This window comes from Diadema antillarum, unplaced genomic scaffold, assembly GCF_040938485.1.
Source record: "Diadema antillarum isolate AM-2024a unplaced genomic scaffold, OU_Dant_1.0 seq00000269_RagTag, whole genome shotgun sequence".
Lineage (NCBI taxonomy): Eukaryota > Metazoa > Echinodermata > Echinoidea > Diadematoida > Diadematidae > Diadema > Diadema antillarum.
In genome coordinates, this window is record NW_027271305.1 from 1,019,143 (window position 1) to 1,044,574 (window position 25,432).

A 25,432-nucleotide genomic window follows, 5' to 3' on the forward strand; every position below is an offset into this window, starting at 1 on the left:
AAATGTAGAAAAATATGTACAAATATACCATAAAAAATCTCAAACAGTATTTAACAAATGGGCATAATCACCTTGCACAGTAGGAATACTTGACGATGATGCTGTACAGCAATGTCCAGAAAATCCTGAGTAAACATATTTTATACTGATGCTGGTACTGCTATACTACAAATACACTGCATTTGTATACTTGTGAAACCCATCTGCAACACAGCAACTTCAAACATCAGGTAGATTTACCTTTAAGCTCCAAGATCTTCAACACAAATTAGATGACAGATTTTATTAAACATCTAGATAGAATGTTAACATTGTGTAGATATACACACACTGCATTTAGATCATAATCTGTATTACCATTGTAATCCTATGTTTGAAAGGGGGAATGCTGAAATCACCAGCAAAATTTTTGTTGTCTGTACCAAACATGTGGAGGCTACCCCTGTGGTGTCCTATATATATTTCAGTTAGCTTCAAATCTGGTGTATCTGTTCTGAAACAACGGACTGCTGAAATGAACAGTGTTGATGATAATTTTTTTTCCAGAAATGGCACTGACTGTTATCAGTCTGAAATGGGTACATCGAGATATTCATGGCAAACCCCCATCGCCAAGGTAAGTTTGATTATACCTGTGGACACCTTTAAATCATATAGATGGTAGACACTGAATGTATATAATGCCCTATTCCTCTGCTTTCAGTAGTATATTTTGTTTCATCTCTGGCTGTGTTAGGTGTATCATGCCCTGGTACTCTTGATTCATGTGTAAATACATAAAATGAACTCATTTTTCTTGCTTCTCTACCAGGCTAAGTCAAAATTGTACACTGCATTCACAAGTAGAAGCATTAGTAATGTCCCTGTGTTTTTCCATGTGATTTTTTATTTTATTTTTTTGTTCGTTTTTTGTGCCTCAATGTCTTGATCTCCACCAAGAATACGAATCATCTCATATTGTGACCCTGTATGTGTGGAAACAAAGGAATGGATATGAGGGTTCTACGTACATTGCTAGCACAAAACAGTACTTTTTGGGGTGTTGAAATGGAGTAGTCATTATTCAGTCTGTCCTCAGCTACCCCAGAGAAGGGTGCAGTAATGCATTACTCTCAGCAGTATATATGATATATATTCCATGGAACCCCATCTTGGGTATCAATACACTTAATAACAGCAGAAATGAGAAAAATTGAAATTAATTACTATCCTGTATGGGAAAGAATAAACCAAAGTTTGTTCAGCTAAGAGGGAGAGCCAATCAAAATTGTGTATCACATCCTACACTTTACACAAAGTGTCAGTTACTTCATGAAAAATATGTTATCTATTATACCATGATTGTAATTAATGATTTGACTGCTATCTAAGTATAGCTTGGTAAATGGAAGTTGCAGAGCAGAATAATGACTGTGATAGATTCTATAGATTACTAGTAGCCATATTGACATAAAGTTGTTGTTTTTTATCACACACACAAAAAAAAAAACAACCAAAGAAACTTTGACCCCAAACTAGTCAGAGTCTGCATCTTGAAATTTGTAACATTCAACGGTTATGTGCACAGTACTGGTTGAGGTGGAGATTCATGTTTTGAACATTCCTAAGTGAGATAATGAGAATCCTCTTTTATGAAAGAGCATGTAATTTTGAGAAGGATTCTATGTTTATTTGATGGAAATTGGTTTTCAAATGGCTGAGATATCTAAAAAAGTGATAATGATAAAAGGCGATAGGCCACGCCTTAATGTATTAGGATCTCTTTTTTTCATCTTGTTTTTTTGATATCTCAGCCATTTCAAGAATGATTTTCATCAAATGAACTTTTGATATCTCTTAGAATTGCATGCTCTTTGACATCTTATAGAGTGGTTTCTGAATATCTCGCAAAACTTAAAAAATAAAATCCTCACCTCAACCATGACTGTACACACCCTTTAAACAAGCAGTTATGTAACAATGTTGAGAGCAAGGATGAAAGTAAATCCTGCAACTGATCATATTTACACAAACATATTATTATCACAAGTTGCAGAAGTACAGACATACCAATGGGGCACAATATGTGCTCCTTGGTAAGTTTTTGATTTAAAAACCAAAGTGCATGTATGAGGTGTGATGCAAATCATTTCCACACTGCAAACAAGCTGATAATCAAAGAGATTCGAAGACTATCAAAATTTCTCCTTGCACATGCGCGATTTGAACATTTCATAATGACATTTTGTTGTGACCCTTCACCTCTTCTTTCTTAGACAAGGCCATGCTGCTTGTGTTGTTGGTGATGTTGCCTACCTATTTGGAGGGATACGGTCAGTAGACTGGCCAAAGAGGGTAAGTATGCAATAAGAAAAAAAAAATGATTCCACCTTTTATTTTGCTGATGTCACAAAAATATTGAATCCTGTTTGTAGTTTTAATCATATCACATTCCATCTCTGACATTTTCAAGTTTTGCTTTCAGGACTTGTTGTTTGTGTTTTTGCACATTTCATGTTATACATTGCACAAATTAAAATTTCACACTTCTTTGTTACTGAAAAAATTTAAGTATGAGAATATCTGCAATGATTATTTTGCTGATTTAATGATTCAGTGACTCCTCAGATGGATTCATTGAAGTCAGTATCAAGATATTTATGAAAAGGTAAATTTCTGAATTTTGACAAGTTTCATGACATTTAGTATCTATGTGGCAATAATCATGAAATAACATTGAAAAAAGAAGAGTCCTCAGAAGAGTGCTCCTACCTTTGAAATGGATAAAGAGTATGTTTGTGCTTTGAGACTGGACTTGAAAGTATACCAAAAGTATTTGTAATTGTATGCAATACTGCTTTTGTATTTTGTGCATTTATTCTGTAATTTTTATTTCTACAGGGCACCTACTTCTTCAGAGACATGCATCAGCTTCATTGTAAGTCAACATTGAATTATCATTGTCTATACCTTGATTCTCCATCAATGAAATGGGGATAGGGGGTCTGAGGGAACAATGAGAAGTTACATAAAGTTGGATTGTGTTCCTGCAAAATGTAAATTATATAATCGGTTGGTAATACAGAGTGTTTCTATGATCCACGCTGAGTATTTATTTTTCCAGATCTGACAACTTATATGCTTTAATCAAATTGAACATTTCTTTCTCCTCATCCAAAAGAAGATGAAGTGCTCATAGAAAGAAAAGTGTGATTCCCTGAAATGTATTTATTATGCTATTCATTTGTCATTTCTCTATTCTTGGACTATCATATTTTTCTTTCAGTTGAGTGGGAAATAAAACCTTAAAGCATATTGTACAGGTGTTACAGACTGTTTCAGTGATACAAGTTCCAAATGAATCTTGATGTCAAATATATTTTGCTGATCTAAATGACTTCTCTCCTCCCCTATACAGTGCACAAGCGAATGCAGTGGGAGAAAGTTAGGCAGACTGGTGATATACCCAAGGGCAGATATGGCCATCACATGTGGTAAGTATCACTCTCTCATCATAACAGGCATTACCATCCATTCAACACCCCTTGCTTTCCTTCTACTTGCTTATTCCAGTGTAGGATTTTGAATAACTTGGGTGTGCAAAGTGGTGTTCCCCATCCATAGGGAGCTTTGGATTTGTGACGCAGATGTTCAGAGGAAAAAAAAAAAATCCTGTTCTGTGAGAATGCAAGACTGTTTATCAAAATTGATCTCACATTTGAGTCTTCACATCATTTCTGGGTAATTTTAGCATGGGCTTAAATTCGTGACACAGATCTTATTGATGCCATTATGAAGAACAACATTCAGATATGTTTGTCATAATTTTTTATGAATTTTTGAAGGATTTTCTATATTTTGGCAGATAAGGTCAATGAACTTGAGAGTTCAGGGTGCACACATTTCAGGTTTGCATATGTGACACTGCACCTCAAAACAAACAAAAAGTCGCCAGACATGAATTTTTAATTAAGACCATATTCTGAAAGAGCAGACTTTAAGCTTTAAATGATGTATAACTCAAATCAATTTAATGGACTCTCCTAACCTATCTAAATATTGGAAAGAAAGCACAAACTCAGGAAAACTGTGAACTGAGAAAAGAGGCTCTGAAGTACAGTGTCTATTCAAGCGCTTAATCTTTACCAAACCCTGCTGGCTGTGCAATGAATGGGACAAAAAACAGGAAGTAAACCACCAGAGTAACAACAATGAAGGGATTATCAGATTAAAATGAAATTAAGCATGCCTCATTAACACATTCTGTCCATAATCAATGCCAACTTTCAAAGCAGTAGCACTATCTTTTCAAAAGTTATTAGAGTTGAAAGTGAAGAGTGTGGACAAGGTTTTTCAGAAATGAAAAAGGGATTCTAAAGACACACCTGATTACACTATTCTACCAAAAAATGTTCGAGATAAACTGCTAAAAAAACACACTTTTCCCGCCCATTTTATGATACCACATTTTAGCATAATGTAAAAGAAGACCCGTTCTTTCAGAAAATATGAAAAAGTCAAGTTCGGCTAGGTTGACCCATTTCACTTATTTTCAGTCCTCACGCAAAATCAGTGTGTGCGACTTTATGTTCGTTTTGAGGTGCACAGTCACATATATTCACACTATTAAAGAGAGTGGTCTGTACGGGTGAGATGCCGCGTAGCTGGAAGCTCATGGTGTAAACAAAGACTTCTATAGATCCTATTGGAAATTTTGGCGATTTTCAGCATGCATGCATAATGGGCAGAATGAGCTGCTTAGCTGAGGTCTGCACTCTATGATTCCTTTTCTAGATGGCTGTGGGGAGGGATGGGAGAGAAGATAATTTATGCGTATATGTATGTAGAGTGTAGAGAGAATAATAATAGAGAAATATATATATATATCAAATATCAAATCTGGAGCCTGTGACTATGATTGTCACTTCTGTGTAAGAATTAGGGGTGACACAACATTTGCTCTTGTGACAATTAATTGCTCCGGTTTTATTTTCTCCAAGGAGATAGGGTTTTAGGGTAAATGTCATATGAGGATTAGGGTTAGGGTTGGGGTAATGTTCATGGGTAGAATTTATGTTTTGCTCTGCATGCAGATATTCTATGGAAGCAATTGTTGCAGGAGAAATTGTCATGGAACCGAATTAGGACAAACATGATGCAGTTATATTAGTAGTGCACATACCTTGCTGCAATTACGTGTACATAATATAATTATTTCAGTCCTCATGGTCCAGAATACTGCAGATTTTGTGTATAATCAGTCAGTTAAAATCAGAGCATTAATTCTGTGTTGAAATAGTGTTTTGCTACCAAAATGTAAGGTTGTTTATTACCTTTCATCTGCTATGTGGTGGTGTGATGGTAGCCTTGTTCAAATTATCTCTTCCTTTATTTATGTTCATGCATTTCTTGCCAGTGTGATTGGACAAAAGATCTTCTTGTTTGGAGGCAAGCATGACCTGCAGGCTGACAGATGTCTTTCTGGACTGTATGTCTACAATGTTGGTAAGTGTCAGCATCCTGTTGCCATGACAACCAAACAAATTCATCCCAGCAGTAGATTTCTTGAGTAACAAGAGATATGACATACTGACTGTAAATAGTAGTGCTGCTGAAGAGTGAGTTACATATTTAGAATAGGTGTGCAGTATATAGTTTGTAAGTGAAAAATGACTAGAATAGTTCAGGATGTAGGCAAACATGCATAGAGGTCGGAAAAGTTTACTCTGTGAATGGAAAATTGCTTGAATTGAAATGAACATATACCTCAATAACTGTAAATTTGACTTGTATTTGATAAAATAAGATGAAATCCCATTTTCTTTGCCCACTTTTTCATTGAACTCAAAAAAGAGGTTAAACTTTCTGTAAAATACTTCATTCCCTATTGCAATTTATAATGATTTCATGAGTTTAATTTCATTTTGATAGGTCAATAGATTGTGAGAGGTTATGAGATGATTATGATAAGACTATAATTATTGCCCTGTATGATTTCTCCCTCTGTTAAAAGTATTGATAATTTTCATATGTCAGTAAGTAGAGGTTCATGTATATGACATCATATCTATGATTAGATATCAAGGCTGCATGCACACAGGCACTGGTCCGACGGTCCCTGACAAGTAAAAATTACTTTTGGACCAGTAATTTTTTCAGGTATAAACCTGGTACCTGGTCTGACAGACAGTTCGGACCAATAGAAAAAATGGGTTAGTGTGCAGCCCTGGGTTAGATAAGATATATAAGAATAAAGCACAGCACTTAAAGCTTGGTTACTCTCTAAAAAAAAAATCGAGTGAAAATATTCACTCTTAAAAGAGTGAATACAAAAAAGAGTGCATTTCGAGTGAAATTGGAGTGAATTTTGAGTGAAAATGTTCATTTTCACTCATTTTGGAGTGACGTCAGGGATCACTCCAAAATCTTCGAGTGATCCCTGACGTCACTCCAAAATGAATGAAAATGAGCATTTTCACTCAAAATTCACTCCAATTTCACTCGAAATGCACTCTTTTTTGTATTCACTCTTTTTAGAGTGAAGATTTTCACTCAATTTTTTTTAGAGAGTACTTGGTTGCTTGGTTGCAGTCAATGGATCTAAAAATACCGGTATGCTTGGATTCACTGTATGCTCCATACCTGCAGAGAAAAAGACGTGGAATCAACAGCAAACGAGTGGTACAGAGCCTGTAGCTCACAGTAGCGCTGCCTGTGTGGTGGGACAAAGGATATACGTGTTTGGGGGTCTCATTGATGGACAGGCCGTGGATGACATACACTGCTATGACACAGGTCTGTGCTCATGTGAGGCAGGAAATATCAGTACAGTGCACTCCCGTTATAACAAACACGGTTATAACGAAATTCCAGTTATAACGAAGTAAAAATGCATTATCCGCTCTATGTTTTTTTGATTGTTTTTTTCTTCGGTTATAATGAAATTTCAATACAATGAAATTAGAAAACTGCCAGTCCTGAGGACTTCGTTATACAGGAGTCCACTGTATAGGCCTCTTCTGTTGGGGAATTATTGATTTTCTGCCTTCTACACAGACTTCCCTGTTGATAATCTGAGTGTGAACCAGTGAAAGTCTTTTTTTCATGTGACAGTTTAACCTGTTAAGAATGGGGTGATTTTGCTACAGCACATATTTCCCATAGACACCCGCCCAAGTATACTCGGGCTAGTCTTCAGTGGTTTAAATACAAATTGTGCTGAGCTTTGTTTGCTTTGGTGTGAAATTTCATGAGAGGAAAGATTTATATCGTGTTAATAGAGAGGAAGTGCAGTATAGTGGTATGGAGGAGATCGTTAAAGGGGAAATCCAGTCTAAATATAAGATAGTCTGATAAAAAAGAATTGACTGATATTCGGATGAAAAGTAAGGAAGTTATGACATTTTGAAATTGATTTTTTTTTTTTGGAAAAAGTTTTGAAATCTTGATCAAAATTTTTCTGTTGAACTCATTATTTAACTCTTTCTTTAATCAGATTTACGTATATTTGGACTGGATTTCCCCTTTAATGTCTATGTGTACATTAATTGAATTACTTCCTCATTGGTTGTATGTGTTGGTGTCTCACAGTGCCAACCAGGAAGGGAGTAGGGAATTTCATTTCATTGATATCCACATTTAAGTATTAAACAGCCACCACAGTTTCAAAATCATGAGGTAAATAATTGTACATCTGTTTACCCAAATATCCATGGAAGATGAATAAAAACCTGAAAAGCTATATAGGAAAAGGCCAAAAAAAAAGGATTAAAAACTGTATTACAAGTTATAATCTATATGTGGTGTAATACATAAAAAACAGAAGTCACAATAACCTCTCTCCATTTTTTTTTAAATCAATAACTTTCGCTCTTTTGATACTGTATGTATATTCATTGCTTACAATCATATCTTTGGCAAAACCCAATAGATGTGCAGTCAACCTTGCAGATAATGATTCTTTATGATTGGAGATTCTTATTGGCATACCTGTTCAACTGTGGTCTTTCAGCCATAACTGGAGGCTTTTAGTATGTCATAATCATAGTTAAGTTATGCACTGTCTGAGCAATGCACATGACTCATTGGATAATCCAATGGATCATCTTTTCTTCTTATTTTGAAAGCCCCCAGTTATTGCTGGACTAAGTTACAGTAAACCAAATAGGTCTAAAACTGGTAACCATTAATGATTGAATCTACAAATGGTTCAGTGGGATAGAAATGTTTCTCTTTTCATAGTAATAACAGGATTAATGATTTATATGCTGTAATGATGAATTAGATTAATTGTGGTTATTGTTGCTACAATATTACTGTGCATAAGTTAATTCATGGGAATCACCAGAAATACAAACCCAATAATTGAATATTCTACTTTTAAAGTGAACCGAAAGATACCTGGCTCTTGCTTAAAGCGTTGTTGTTCTTTCTTTGTTTTTATTGAAACAAAGGAAAATATATCATTCATTACAGAAAACAAAACTAAACCCCTGAACATGTGGGGGAGTGCTTTTTCTAAGTTTGCTATGATGCAAATATCTTCATATTTCTTTTTTTTTTTTTTAAATTTTGATTTCTACCTTCAGAATATGAATTAGCTGTGCATCAGTACATCATTCAATGTGTTTGTGTGTCAGCCCTGCATAATAATAATAATAATGATAATAATAATAATAATAAAAGTACCTGTACAGTCAAACCTGCCTTAGCGGCCACCTGTCTATAGCCGCCACTGAAAAATCCCCCCGAGAGAAAAGCCCTGTTAAAGACCCTGTGTATAGCGGCCACCTGTCTTACGCGGCCAGCGGCCACAAATTTTGTTTCCCGCTGTAGATTTTAACCTGTCTATAGCGGCCACAGAGCTGGTAATTCAGGGTGTTTTTCCTGATTTGTGGCCGTGCCAGTCATTCATGGGCAACGTTAAAGTGATCGCCACCACTGTATTCATCACTCATTCAGTCATAATAATGCGCTAGTGTTAAGCTTTTGTCACGACTGTACAACATGCTACTGTGCAACAATTTCATAAACACGGGCATTGTTCAATACATGAAACACACGTGTGCATACGTACGCATGTACAATGTACATGTACACTATGTACTTATAGATGTATACAACGATGATACATCAGGGCTGCCAACTCTCACTCATTGAGAGTGAGACTCACTCATTTTGGTCCTTTCTCACTCTAAAACTTTATTGCATTTGCATGCATTTCTATTGATCTCACTCATTTTGACTCCTAAATTATAGCATTGGCCTATGGGAGTCTCACTCTCAACTACTTGAGTAGTTTCCAATGTTGGCAGCCCTGTGATACATGTACGTGTACATGTATAGGCAATTCACAAATATAGTTGGATAACCTGTCTATAGCAGCCACCTGTCTATAACGGTCACTTTTTTCGTTTCCCGTGGGTGGCCGCTATAGACAGGTTTGACTGTATTTGTTTAGCACATATCACTTTAAAAATATTTCATAGTGTTTTCTTGGTATCTCGCAAAAAGTTAAAAGCCAAATTCTCATCTCCACCAATACTGTACCATCCCTTTGAAATCATCTACTGTGTCTGTTTGCTTGAGATACGTGGATAATTTGTTCCATAACTCGCTGCTGCTGCCAGTTGAAAAGATCTTGCGCCGTAAAACTGTGTTGATATTCTGGGAGTGTACAACAAAAGTTTTGACTGAGAATGAAGATTTTTTTGCATATCTGTTTCACATCTGTTTCTATTTCTGTAGTAATTCTGCTTTCATATGCTAATCGTGTTTGTGTACTTTCCACTAATTTTTGCACGCCAGATTGTCAATGGTGGGTCAAACTTACTGTCACTGGTGTCCCACCCTCACCCAGGTAACAGCATGTTTTTCACAACAGTCATACAAGATATCATTTTACTTTGTTTTTAACCTTACAGTTAACTAATTTTTAATGTTCAGTGTTAAATTGATCACTTACAGGTTATTTCACATCTTTCACAGTGGTCTTACATATGTCATATTTCATCTTCTTCAGTTTACACATTTTATATCACTTAGATCTAAACCAAGTTTGGACTCTTAATATTAACTGTAGCTTCCTCTTTGTTGCATGTCAATATCTTAAAGTGGGCATCAATTATTTTTGGGAGCACAGAAGCAGCCTACTGCAAATAATCAATATTTCTCACTACGTAATCTGTAATCTGTGGAACTGAATTAGAACTTTATTTATAAACCAGTGTTTGTCTACATTGTATAAAAGAGAATTGCTTTTTGTGGTTCCCCCCTTATGGTGTTTACATTTGTTGGATTGAGTGTGATTGTTGCCATGCTGATTGACAGTCAGAATAATATGATCAATTTTCCCCCATCTTTTGGGGAAGTACTTCATGCAACAACTGAAGCCTGTGATTTTGTGCATCAGATTTACATCTGTGCAGGGGGAAAATAAGCTCGTAAAGAAAGTGTGTAAAGAAAAGAAAGTTGAATTTATTATTACTTATTATAAGTATAAGATTAATATGGTAGTATTCTGAGCAGAAGCATTGATGTTCTAAGTATTTAATGACTACCAACACTGACTTTCCAACCCCATAATTCTTTTATAGCAGATTACTTGGCAGACTTGCTGGTACTGTAAATGCGGAAATTTTGCGATGTTGACATTTTCGCACATTTCGCGTAACCAGAAGCTAGCACGAAATTAAAAGCATGTGAATATTTTTGCTTGCCATTATGTTCCAGTAGTTAAAGTCTTGATTCCATGGAATTAAAAACACATGAAGCTCTTCTTAATTGCGCGAAAATATCCACTTTTACAGTAACCTAGCTCTTAGTGGTCTTGAGTTTGTTTTCCTTTTATTATGTTGATATAGATGTATGAAAGGAATGAGCTAGAAAGGGGATGATCTATGGTAAAATTATTTCTCTTAATTCATATATGACTCTTTCTCCATGCAGGTGTGATGCTGCATGTGCCGCTGTCAACAAGTTCATCTATGTGTTTGGAGGGACAGGTGGCACCAACATGTGGTTCAATGATATCCATGTCTTCAACACAGGTATTAAAGTAGATTCTTTTTCATGTCATTGGTCCTTTGGTCTAGATAAATAATTGCTACTTTAAGTGATGTTGGGTTGTAAAATTTCTTTGGTATAGCAATGTTTATCCCCACTAGTATTTCAGCAAAAATATCAGACTTCGAAAAGTTATCTTCACAATCCTCCATCCATCAGAATTACCATGCAGATATGTGGCATTTATATTTTGACAGTTGCTCCCTTCTTAATCAGTCTCTTTGATCACAGTCTGTCTTGTACACTTTAAAGAATAAGTTAGTGTACCTTTAAAGGTCCAATGTACCTTTGGGAGCAGTGATTTAAAAAAGGTTCATAATATCACATTATTTGATGCATAATATATGTGTAGGTCTGCAGAGACTCCAACCCCAAACACCTTCTGATCTGGAGATTCTCCCGCCCGAAACCCCTAGCAAACGGGAGACTCCAAGTTGATGTGTGCGAGGCGCGAAGTTCCTAGGGTTCTAGGTGTTCTCTGGTGCTATCTAAGGCTTATTTTTTCAACATACGATAGAAATAAGTAAGAAATCCTTTCCACCGGAAGACACAGAGCCAGGGCGGGAGAAATCAAATCTCAAACGGGAGAACAGGAGATTTTGCAAAAATGGGCTGGCAGCGGGAGATCTCCCGTTTTTGACGGGAGAGTTGGAGTCTCTGGGTCTGTTGGATCACAAAACATCCTACCAAATAGAATTCTTGCCATAAAGCCCAAAATATAAGGAGTTATCATTTATTTTCTTGATTTGTAACTGTAGATGGTTTAGTTAGGAAGCATTTTTATTTTAACTATTGTTCACATTTTGTGTATTTAACAAATCTTAACTTTGATTATGTGGATTCAAATTATAAGCAGCAGTGGTTGTTTCTATCCCTAACTCACATTTTAGAATTGTTTTAAAGCACTAAAGCTGGGCTGTTGTTTCATCTGCAAATGGTAAATTATGCCTATGAGGCTTGACATTGCCACCAGTATGTAAACACAAAAAAATGTACTGGCTTACTGTCTCTCTCTCTCTCTCCTTTGTTACCGGTATACTCTCTGCTTGTGGCAGAGAAACTCAACTGGAAGATTCTGAGCCGTGTTGAGGGCGACAGTCCACCTCCCCGTGGGAGTCACAGCTTTGTAGCGCATGTTGACAAGGTGGGTTATCTTTCTTTTTCTACAATATCAATCAGGGGATCGAGATCAACACAGTATTGGAAACTGTTCTTGGTTATATGCTTGTATGTAGCAACAGTGTATAAGGCATTGACTATTGGTTTTGTGGGAATATAATACATTGTCCCATGTCATATCAATGAAATTTCAGCTTAGACAGATTTGGATCTATACCAACATATTTATGCCTGCTTTGATCTAGGATGTACAAGTAGACATGTACAGAGAACTGATGTCAATTTTATTTTACAAGGTTTATTGCTGTGAATGAATTAATGCACTCATGTAAAGCATAATGATAATGACTATTTGCATCAATGTAAACATGTTACTTCATGACCAAGTGACGCTAGTCAATAAGGTCAATAGGAGGTATGATAATAAGCAACTCTGCTGCGTTAAACAATCCAAGGATAGAGGGTCCATAGACTATTCCATTTGCCCAAGGGTGGGGGGGGGGGGGGTGGTTCCTTTGATTTCAGTTTTTGTTTTAGAATGTAGTGATGAAAAAAAGAATAATCCTGTGTGCTTCCAATATCACATTACTTTCAGATGACTTGGCTTCCTCTCAAAATACCTTGCGTATTCTAGTTTTGTATGTCTGATTGCCAACTGTTTGTGACCAAAAATCACATACCATTGTTTAAACTTAGTAATGATCATAATCTAATGTAGATTTTTGTTTGGTAGGACCTTGACTGACCAGTCACATGCAGGCTTTCATCCAGTTATTTTAGTATCACCCACATTACCATTGTATGGGCATATATATTTTTGTGTAACCTATGCCCTAATTCAGCACAAATCATTCAATTAAGGTAAGAAAAGTTCAGATAGTTCAGATTATGATCCTTTCTCTGTCGTCTGGGTATTCCTTACATATCAAGCGGCATTTACGTATAATAACGGCGGCTGCTCGATCAGCCTTAACCCTAAAAGGGCCAGGCTTTTTTGGCTATGCTCAGACCGGGGGGATGGATTCCGCCCCGCCCCCCGAGATCTCGGCCATCGGTGGTGCGATCGCACATCATAATCTACAAGATTGTGTCATAAGATTTTTTAAAACAATCAATTACAAGATTGTGTCATAAGATTTTTTAAAACAATCAATTTCTAATTTTGATTAATTAGTTATGCAAATTAAGCTCAAGATCATATTTTAGCCTAGTTGCAATACAGTATTGTTTGTTGTGACAGGATAGCCGGGTTTATTTTGTTCTGTTCTGTTAAAATGTAATGTTTGATTAAGTGATGTCATGTATGTCTGTTGTAACCTTAAGATCTGATGTTTCTTTTTTTTTTCATTCTCTTTCCAATTTTATCTCTATTTATCATTCTATTTCTTTGCATATTGTAAATGCTTGTGTAATTATTATGTAACTGGACCCCATGGAAGACCAGTGGTACCATGGCGGCACCGCTGAATATGGGCATTCCAGCCGTTTAAACTGTAATATTTATGTTTTTAACGAAAATAAATACCTACCTACCTACCTACCTTTGGATACTTCTAAGTAGACAATTATGATTTATGTTCACCCAGTTCAGTTACAAAATTTTTATTTTACCTCATCATTCTTTTTTTGTTTGTTATACATGTGACATGTTATTGGCAAAGTGTCACAGAAAGTTATTCACCATGAGCATGGGTATGATAGGATTTTGTGTGTGGCCATCCTATCCTCTTTGAATGCTATTCCATTTCATTTACAGGATATCTATGTATTTGGTGGCTCAAATGACTCCAATACATCACAGCCCACCTATGGGGACTTGTACAAGTTTAGCTTGGGTAACAGTGACTGCTGCCTTGAATGTGTTATATTACATTTTCCAGCAGACTCTTCCATAGCAGTATATAATATGCTTGTACCTTGCTAATTCTTGTAAAATGATTAATAAATCCTGCTTGGGGCAATATTAAAACCATGCAAGCGTGGTGATGGGAAGCTTAATGAGTGGTATCCTTGACATTAGATGAAAGGAGAGATAATTTTTTGAAATGAAAGATAAATGAGAGTTAGAGTGAGAGAAGGGGTTAGAAAGAGCTAGAAAGGAAGTTGAAGAGAGATAGAGATGAGGAAAGCAGGTCATGAAGTCAAACCTATATTACAGTAGATACTGTTTATGTGGTATAAAATTTGCAGTGTTTTTATTTTTGAAAATATTGGTCCACTGGCAAAATAATAACAGCTCATTAAAATAATAATTACCCCAGTTACACAAATGCATTATATGTCTTATCCGGTGAGAGAAATCACAAACTTTTCTCTTTAACCCGTTGAAGATGAGTCCTGAGCATACTCAGGCAGGTGTCTATGGGAAATTTGTGTCGTAGCAAAATTAGCCCGTCCTCAATTGGTTGAATATGATAAAACTTCTTTCTCATTCCATAAATGTGATTCTTGATTGCAAATTCATCAACATGCAAAGTTGTCATACAGGTCCCAATTCATGAAATATATAGCATAGGTAACAGTGTGTATGCTGATATGAGTATACTAGTTTGTAAAGTATTTGAAGCAAATATTAGAGTGAAAGTATGATTTTGCAGGTAATTGATCAGATTCATCGGACAGGCCCCTTTCTAAAGCATGTTATTGACATCTATGTACCTGCACCGCCACCGCCGGCACCACATTTTAACAGCAGAGTGTGGGACCCACTTCCAAGTTTCATGAGCTAACAAGCAAAAAAAAAAGCAAAAAAAAAAAAAAAAGAAAAAAAGAGGCCTTCAGCACAACTTCTGGTGCCACTTCTCGATTTCTTTAGCTGACAAGCAAAAAAAAAAAAAAAAAGGGGGGGGGGGTCTTCTGTGCAGGCTCAAAGCATAAGGTTTTAATTTTTCATACTATATTTTTTCTACTGCCACTTCACTTCCGGGGTTAAAAAAAAAAGTGTGGGGTGCCAAAGTGATGATACCCTTTGTATTCCTATGTACAGGAACAAAAAAGTGCCATGACCTGTTTTTGGTGTAAGATTTGGTGTGTCTTGCCACTTTTGCATTTTCCTATTACCTAGCGAAGACAGGAGAAATAACCTTGTGTGTGATATGTTGCTGAAATGCTAAGATTTTGTGCATTGACTAATACATTGCAGCATGAAACTCAAATTATCCCTTACCCACTGGCTGTGGAAGAAATCTTGGTGTATTCATCATCATCACCTATCGTACTGCACAGCCATTTCTGTCTTGTTAGACATTCTAAATTAAAAAAAAAAAAGGAAAAGAAATCTCTCTTTTAGGGACTATGAGTGTGTTTGAATGTAGCTTTCTGCAAACTTGAGATAATGTCCGTCTGGTCTAGAAGCCTTCCCTTTATGCATGTCATTATTATTATTATCTTTTTTTTTTTAACCGTGCATCTCACATTATGGGAGTGTTTCATACCAGAAATTATCAGCAAATTTATAATTGGTGCTCTGGGTGCAAACATGGAGGTTAAGGAAACCAAAACAACCCAGAGAGAAATGTGACTTGAGTGAAAGCAGCAGCATTAGTAGAACACATCAGTGAAAGTTTGAGGAAAATCAGACAATCAATGCGAAAGTTATGAATTTTTACAGTTTTGGTGTTGGAACCGCTGGATGAGGAGACTACAAGAGGTTATGACGTATGCGTGGACAACAGTATAAACAAAATATAAAGGAAATTGCACAAATTGCACACTTTTCTAGCATAAGGAAAGATCACTTGACTAACCGCTATCAGAAAGCAGAGGGAATAATTGCTACCCTTAACATATGTCAGTATCAAGCTCATGGAATGTGTAATTTTCATGAAAAATTATTTTTTGTAGAATCCGCTTTATATTTTCTTTATATTGTTGTCCACACATGACATCATAACCTCTAGTAGTCTCCTCATCCAGCAGTTCCAATACCAAAACTTTAAAAATTCATAACTTTTGCATTATATTGTCTGATTTTCCTCAAACTTTCACTGATGTGTTCTAATAATGTTGCTGCTTTCACTCAATCCACATTTCACTTTGGGTTTTGGTTTCCTTTAATCACTACATCTCCCTTTTACCCATCATCTAAATGATTCCAAAATCAAATTTGTGTTGGAGGAATGTTGTACTCTGTCAAATTTGCATGAAATGGCCCCAAAGTTCTTCAAAGTTGTCAGCATGCCAAGACTAATATGGAAACCAACCCATTGCAGCACACCCCCAGCAATGAGTGAACTCCCATTTACTTCACCAGAAACAATGTAATGCATTTTTCCCCGGTACCATTGCCTCCTTCAAACCCCACCATTATGTTCCCTTGCTGTAATGTCTGTTTTCCTTGACAGTGCTGTTTACCTTCTGGTGATGGTATGAACAATTCCATTCAAAGCATGATTGTATAGTCCATGGAGGTAATCTTTGTACTGTGGTCATTGATGCCGCATTGCTAATTGTAAAAGTGGAAATTTTTTACCAGAAACTAGCATGAAAATATAAAATCATGCAATTGTTTTTGCTTGTTAGGTGTACCACTATGTTAATGTCTTGATTCACAGAATTTAAAACGTGCAAAATTCATCCTACTCATCCAAGCACGAAAAATAACTAGTGCAACAATATCCACTTTTACAGTCTGTGAGCTGAGGAACTCGAGAAGCTAATCTGACAAAGCAGTGTAGCACATGTTGTAAACCACAGAATGATGGCAACCTGTAAAACAACCTTGTTGACAGCTATACCCTTCCACTCTCGTACGAAGCCATGGGGTAACTAATGGGTTCTGTTCAGCAACTGATATCTCTGATATACCCATGATTGTTTTGAATGCAGTATGTGCCACTTCAGGCTCACCTCAGTGGCGGATCCTGGTGGGGGCGCACCGGGCACATGCCCCCTCTTTGTTTTTTGTCTAAACAAAAGAAATAAAAAGAAAAAAAAACAATGGGGGGGGGGGTTGAGTGTACACCCTTTAAGTTTGTAAAGGCACCTCCCCTTTACAAAATTCCTGGATCCACCCCTGCTTATGCAGAACTATATGTATAGCCCCAAATACCCACTCATCTCCTCCAGAATAGGACTATGATGTGACCCACAAGTCCTTCCTGACACCATAAATCCTGCAACTCAATTAATTTCTTTTTCTGCATCCTCTCTGCCTTTTGCCAAAATATCTATGTGTCTTGTGTCAATTTTCTGGGTGCAATCAGGCTTCTCCTGTAAGATGCAGATGTATATTGCATTTATAAGCCTATGAAGTAAACCACATTAACATGTCACGTTCCTGTTGGTTTTATAATCCATGGATTTTTTTTTTCAACCTGGGTAGAAAAAAAAAATACTCCTTGTCCCTCCCTAACCCCACTCCACCATAGCCACGTGCATACCCACATGTTAAAATTTACTTCAAAAGCCTCACTTCATCTGAAAATGGTTACTTTGTTTTATGTTTGCAGTGAAATATATCAACTCCAGTAAGGCAATGTATTTATCTATTTCTTATTCATTTTCATATATACTTTTGTAGTGGGGTGTGTGTGTTTGGGAGGGGGGGGAGAAAATTAGAATAATTATCATTATAAGCAGCTTCTGAATTACATTTCCGTTTTTTTCCAGAGTTCGCTGCATTTGTGTGTTAAGTGATTAAGAAAAGATGGGGTTAAGTTATGACATATCACTGCACTTGTGTTTTCTCGCCATATTTCTTGTGTCATTTGCTGAATAATACAGGAAACAGAATACAAGCAATTTCAGGGTTTTTTAAAGAAAGTGTGAAGAAAGTTCTGACAGCCATGACAGTAAATCTACAAAATGTCAACTCAAATCCTCAATCTGTTCAACAAAAAAAGGAAGTTAGCTGTGATTGACAGACTATTATATATATCCTGAAATCGAAACAAGTACAATGTATTATGATATTTTGATGTGACTTTGATCAGGAGTGACAATCCTCTATTTTCTTCTCTGATCATGCAGACAAGAGGAAGTGGAAACGCCCATTTTTCTCTGGATGTGCCCCAGCTCGGAGGTCAGGACACACTGCATTCATCCACAGGAATAAGGTAACTCAACATTCCTTTAACTCTTTATGTGCCACGTTCGCACACCAGACTCAAGTCGACGGTGTGCCAATTGCACCTATTCTGCTCAAATGCACAAACGCGCTTAAACTGATTTAAATTGCCAAATGCCACGGTACAATGAAAACGTTTCTCGCAATTCCATTCCTGTCACAATGTCATGTAGCTTGCATTTTATGAGGTGATTGACTACCCTACTTAATTTGCGATTGAATTCTATTTCTGCCACTGTTTTGTGTACAGAAGTCATGCCTCTTCAATAATACATGTATAGCTACTGGTCATCTGAAAGAAACACGATAGATTTGTCATACAATTTTCATTAAAGCAAAGCTTGGCATTTTCTCTGCAACTTTGCTCATTCATCCAGGGTAACAAAAATCTATAAAAATTACACCAGATTAGAAAAACAGAATGTTTTCCCAAAGCATGCGTATGTTGCTCCTTCAGAATAATGTAGCACACAGGGGGTTTACACATGGCACATAAAGAGTTAAGGTCACAACTCATTAGCAGAATCCTTGTATGTTATAATCAGTATTGAGGTTGGAAATATAGAGTGGATCCTCTGCTTCGGTTGTTTGTTGTACCATTGATGTGTGGAGAAAATGGTGAAGCAACTTTTCTGCATGCATTATCATAATCTTGCATGGCAATATGCATTTTTATGTACTGTGTAATATATTACTAAGAGAACATGATTGGCAGTTATAATATGATAATTGGAATATAGTGTTTTGGAGAAAAAAAAAAACAGGATGCAGGAGAACAGAAAACAGGAAGTTAAGTAATTGCAAAGCTATCTGTCAAGAACAGATGTCCTCTGTAATATATTCTTCCACTTGAATATGCCACTCATACATAACTGTGCATAATATTATGTTGTTAAAAATAGCACAGATAGAAACTAGTGCATGGAAAAATGATATTGCTATACTATTGTGGTAATGTTTATGAAATGATACTAATAAAAACAAAGATAGGAAATATCTCCTTTTTACTTTTTGTGATTGCCTGGATTTTAACAATTTGTGTATGAATGGTTTGTTTTCCTCCTTTTTTGAACCAAGTAGAGTCAGAAGTTTGGTTTTGATCATGATTTGTAAGTGTGAATGCATCTGTACAAGACTGCCTAATCCACTAAGACATATTGATTGACTGATGTGTTCATGAGCTATGTACAGTATTGCCAAGTAGCACATCATTGTTGATATTGTATTTATCAAAAAATTGCTGGCAACAAGTGTTTACCATCCTTCTCGCTCTTTTTTTAATCTTTTTATCTCACAGCTGATGATAATTGGTGGCAGTAATGAAGACTCTGACTTCAATGATGTCCATGTTGCCAAGTTGATTAATCCATCCAAGAGACAGCCATGTGAGTCTCTGAAGGCTATCACCAGCTTTACACATGTAACTTAATCCATCAAGTTCCAGAGATTTTTTTTTTCGGGCAGAAATTATCCTTTTCATTAAATTAGATTTAGAACCTTTAAATTTTACTGTATCTCACACTGGTAAATGATCAAATAGAGCTTGTTCAATCCATTTAATCTACACAAAATCAGAAAGACATTTACAAGAAATTTGGTGAGCTGAGAGAAAGTGGTATCTGTATTCTTCTAGATTGTACTGCCAATTTACAATCACTTCTTAAATAGCAGTGAAGAGGCTTTTGAAAATTGTGCAAAGGGAAAAAAAACAGTTTTATCTAAACAACAAATTATTTCTTTTTATTTGTTCTGCTTTATAAAACATGAACAATGATTGAAAGAGTCGTAAAAGGCAAATATGACATACAGTTCTTGTTTGTGGATGGAGTTGTAAAACCAATGAATATGCTTGCAATTACAAACATGTCAAATAAAACTCATTCTGTTGTACAGAATATCCTTTCTTTGAAGCACTTGGTAAAGTTGAACTGTGCACTCTTCCTGATTTTACATATCTTAGCATCACACTTGGTTGAAGATTCTACAAGTAATGCTAATTGTTCCAGTTTTATGTTGCCACAGTCAGGTGAATGGAACACTGACATAGAAGCTGCTTGAGATATTCATTTTTTTAAATCATAACAAAAATTTTATTTCCAATATAATTTTTTGATTCACAAATTGCAACAAATCAGTGTAAAACAAAATGAACATGCATTTGAAAGTAGTCACCATTATTGTAGGAGTCATGATTTAAAAAAAAAAAAAAAAAAATGGGCATACATGCAGAGTACACTCCCGTTATAATGAACACGGTTATAATGAAATACCGGTTACAATGAAGTTAAAAGTCCAGGTCGCAACATTATCCACTCTATATATGTCTTTTATTCTTTCATTTCTTTATTGGTGTATGTCAGACATAGAAATTTGGCTTCCATTGACATTACATTGTACCAAAATGATCATGACAATTAATACAAACGCATTTTACATCACAATTACATAATTACATCTATGATATGCACAATGAAAACAAACAACACCCTACAAAACTATTACACAAATGTACATAATACAATATATCAGTTCTTTATAACCCTATATAAATCAAGCTACTTCAACCATTCTTATCCCCAATTTTAAATTTACAAAATAATATAATACTACAAACAAAACTTATATCAGAAAATTCAAAATAACACACACACACACGCACACACACACACACACACACACACACAAATGACTAACATGAGTCTCAGCAATTGTCATAACAACCAGTAATATCAAACATAACATAACGAAATAAACCCTCTAATGTTCCATGTAGGGTTGAATAAATACATCAAATTACTTCAAACATATATATAATACTATTTCAACATTTATACTGACAATATATACTCATAACCCTTTGCTTCGTAACCCACACTAGAGTGAGAGGGAGAGACAGACAGGCAGACAGACAGAGAGGGAGAAAGGTGTTTATGTGTTTGTTTGGTTATAATGAAATTTTGATATAACAAAAGAAATTGCTGGTCCGAAGGACTTTGTTATAATGGGAGTCCACTATATAAAATAATCAGTGCTTAATTGTGTTAATGAAGAGCAATTTGTCAAACAGTTGCAGTAAAAACAACTTGATGCAAGAATTCATTAATTTGAATAGATGCTTAATCCACATTAAAACTGTTTGCTCAAAATCAGTGTGTTATAGGAAAAGAGAGGCCCACATAAAAGACAAGCTTTTTAAGATATGGGCCACTCAATAAATAGGACTTTGAAAAGAGAGAAAAAAGGAATAAATTAACAGAAGCACAGAGAAGCAAACAAACAGGCACAATGTTTTTCTTATCTAAAAGTGATGATCCTCAAAAGTTAATAATCTATTGTTGTTATATCAGAAATATTTCTGTGCTGCTCCGTTTGTTTTGTATTATTACCAGTGAATCTCTTGTCTACCTTTCAGTGAAGGTGTCTGCAAACCGGATGCATGAATTTCTCAGTACTCTGGAGGACTCTGCCATGGGTCCGTCCACCAACGCCAGTGACCCACCCGACGCTCACTTCCTGGAGAGGCCGTCTCCAGAACCCAGCTCCGATCTGAGTACTACTGTCAAGACCGCAGAAGATGAAGAGGGAAACAATCTGACATCTCCACTGCAATCTGTGGAAAATGACGGCAGTGTAGCAAGCTCAACCAGTAATGCTGGTAGGAAACCTCACATTTGTTTTGAAAAATACCTCGGAGATCTGATTGATTCATTGATTTTGATTTTGTTTCTGAATTTCTTTTTTATATATAAATGAAATACAAAGTCAATTTAACGAACTAATTGAGCATAGTACAATTTCAGTCTGACAGTTAAAATAAATGATTAATTCGTATATCTAACATTCTTTTTCTGACACAATGCAAAATGAAAATAAACAAATTATTTTATGCTTACATTTATGCAAGCATATGTTCCCGTATAGCTATTGTTCAAAGACAAATTAGGCAACTCTTGATATACAGAAATTCAGGAGAACATCATCATAAGTAAATGCTTGACGAGGACAATGGCTCAGAAATGACTGTCTAAACAGTCATTTGGTTGGACTACATTTTCGTCCCGTTCTGTTCCCATCTATTTCCATCCGGACATAGCATGTAGAACCAGAATTGCAAATGCCAGATGTAGAAATGAGAAAACAAATTGTTAGAAGATGCCATTTTTTTTTCTAGTGTTTATTACATGTAAGTGTCTTGCATTGGCACTAAAAAGTAAAAGTCTGAATTTTAAGCTTCATGTCAACACAGAACTAAATGATGAAATCACATCGAGTTGCACTTGTTTCAGATTCCTTATAGTGTGTTTTGTTCTTGGGGGGGGGGGGGGAGGGGGAAGGGGAGGGACTCTTCTAGGGACTTGATACTATTATTGGAATTATTCCTTTTTTTTGGTTAGAATCAGTTACCTAAGCATGTTTCATTCATGAATAGAATACTCCTATCTGTTGCCTAGATGGTTTAAACAGAAATATGTGTGCATCTCCTGATTGTCTGAATGCAATTGTCCACAGCAGAAGGGAGGATGGGAATGGGTTAGCAGATAAAGAGACAGTTGTCTTCATACGAGCTTACAGTGGAAACTGTAGCATTGTTTGATTTACCACATAATGAAAGATGACATTAAAAGAAAAGCCATGTACATGTATATGAAAGTTTCATCAGTTTTATGCCAATCATAAAATGCTGTTGATGCTACTGGACAACATAAAGTCTCTCTAATTGAGAAAATGAATTGGTAGACTTATGGTGATGGTTGCATCATTTTGCTGAAACTTTAAGTACCAAATTAAGCATTGCAAAGTATGTAATTTTAGAGCAATAATGTCAACATTGTAATACCTATCCACTGTCAGACACATCGGCAATGTCCAGCAAATCAGTTCACTTCAAGGATGAGAGTGAGGAGAGACGGAGCCAGGCCTCATCTTCTGGATCTGCCTCATCCTTGGGCTCCTCCCAGAGTGAGAGGTCATCAGCGTCAGATTCTAGCAAGGACAGCTCGTTTCATTCGGCTGTGGTGCCGGAGAACAACAACAACAGCAACGCCGTGGGCAACAGGGCCGAGGGAGGCACAGGAGCCCCGAGCCCCAAGATGCAGATGAGCAAGAAGAAAGGCCACCTCAGTCAGAGTGGTCCGTCATCGGGTGTTTCTACTGCGAACGGTAGTGATGGCAGGTTGAGAGATGAAAGAGGTAAAGACAATAGGGGTCAAGCATCCAAGGAAGAAGTGAAGAGAGAAATAACTGATGCCAATATGATTGAAAAGGCTGATTCCAATAAATCTGCAGGTAGACCAGAAGAAACTGACCATTTCCAACGTATCACTAATAATCCAAGCAAGACAAAAGAGTCTCAGCCTGCAATTTCACCAAAGGATAAAAAGAAAGCGAAGAAGGAGAAGTCTTCAAAGAAAAGTGATGTCCCCCCACGGGGCAACAGGGACCAGCAAGAGCCTCCTGTCCCAGCACAACGCAGACTTGAAAAGTTCAGTGAAGCCGAGGCAACAGTTGGTCATGGAGGAGGTGGGATGGAGAGATCTGAAGAACAGTCCAAGGGTTATGTGGGTGTGGCCATGGAGATGCAGGCCAGGAAAGAGGAGGAGGAGGAGGAGGAGGAACAGGTGTCTGATGAGGAAGGGAGTGGCAGCGACAGTCAGAGCAGTGGTAGTGGGAGCGGCAGCAGCAGCGAGAGTGAAAGTGAGGAAGAGGAGAAGGACGATGACTCTGATGGCAGCAGTGGTGGGTCAGATGATGATGATGAAGATGACGATGATGATGATAGTGGTGGTGATGATGGTGATGAGGGCATGGAGGGTGAAGATGACAAAGAGGAACAGGATGATACCCCTGGCAAGGATTCACCGACTGCCAAGGATGACACCTCCTCTAGAATTGATGAGTCCATGTTGTACAGACCATCATCTCATCACCGTCTGCCCGACGGTGATGGCTCGATCATTAATGCACTGGTGGTGGAGAATGAGAGTGAAGGTGAGAGTGGGAGTGACAGTGAGGATGAGGAGGGCTCATCAAGTGGTAGTGGTAGTGACTCTGAGAGTGGTAGTGCATCGGGAAGCGGAAGTGGATCAGATGAGGAAAGTGATGAGTGATGTTAACAATCATCAATCCACAGCGACAGGATGTTATGTAAGAACCTGGTAACTCAGTTTATCAGAGTCAGCTTGCATCTTTCAAATTCTTGTCCACAATCCAAGCTGTTTTTCTGTTGATTTCTTGTACACTATTCTAATGACAAGAAAAGATGTCCCAAGATATCAGCTTATAGCAACTAAAGTCCTGTATACACACTTGGTTGTGTTTATGCCTTTATGTAGTATAGCTATTATGAGGAAAATTGTCAGGCTTCAGTCTCCTCTTTTCAAATTTTCTTGAAGTAGCAAATATGTTCATATCACGTATGTGATTCATTTGGTTTCTGCTGATTGGGAATACAGAATTTGAAGACAAATAACATCATTTTCAGTCCTCTTGATAGTAGTTATCCCTATCTCACAAAATTGTACAACTATACTTGTAAATGATGGAGAATCTATTCTTTGTACAGTTTTACTTTTTTGACATTTTTTTTGAAAAGTATTGATGGACATGTTTTTGCAGTTTGGTATTTCTAGGGAGGTATCACACACTGGAATCAAACTTACCATATTTGACCATGCATCACAAAACCAACAAAAAGTTGCACCAATTGAATGAGGATTAAAAAAAGGTGAAACGGGTCAACCAAGTCAATCTTGAATTTTTCTTATTTCCTGAAGGAGCAGTTCTTCTTCAACATTAGTTGTAAGTTTTGGATCTTAAACATATGGGGGAAAGGTTTTCAGCAGTTTTTCTTCAACCCCTTTTCCGTCGTGCGTCGTCCGTCGTCCGTCGTGCGTCGTGCGTAAACTTTTTACATTTTCATCTTCTTCTTGAAAACCCCAAGACCGATTTTCATCAAACTTGGCAGGTAGCATCCCTAGGGGGTTAGGAACTCAATTTGTTAAAATGGGCACCATGCCCCGCCCAGGGGGCCCCCAGGGGGGCCCAAACCCCCCAAAATTAAGGAATCTGTAAAAATCTTCTTCTCTAGAACCAGAAGTGATAGAGCTAAGTTAATACTATGAGTTAGTACATTGATGACTGTAGTTTCAAGTTTGTTCATGGCAGAATCAGGGGTGCCCCCCTTGGGACCCAGGGGAGGGGGGG

General features: G+C 36.8%; 1 protein-coding gene across 1 annotated transcript; it reads left to right on the plus strand.

The window, feature by feature from the left end:
- The first annotated feature begins 540 nt into the window (after positions 1-540).
- On the plus strand, positions 541-24,336 carry LOC139729896 (uncharacterized). The gene is made up of 15 exons (XM_071640818.1): positions 541-616; positions 2,256-2,334; positions 2,881-2,917; positions 3,398-3,473; positions 5,396-5,484; positions 6,628-6,774; positions 9,787-9,838; positions 10,927-11,027; positions 12,099-12,187; positions 13,919-13,997; positions 18,133-18,218; positions 19,527-19,614; positions 21,642-21,884; positions 23,081-23,969; positions 24,009-24,336. Exons 1-15 carry the CDS (start codon positions 549-551, stop codon positions 24,334-24,336), a joined length of 2,451 nt encoding a protein of 816 aa, XP_071496919.1. The 5' UTR covers positions 541-548.
- Positions 24,337-25,432: the final 1,096 nt, after the last annotated feature.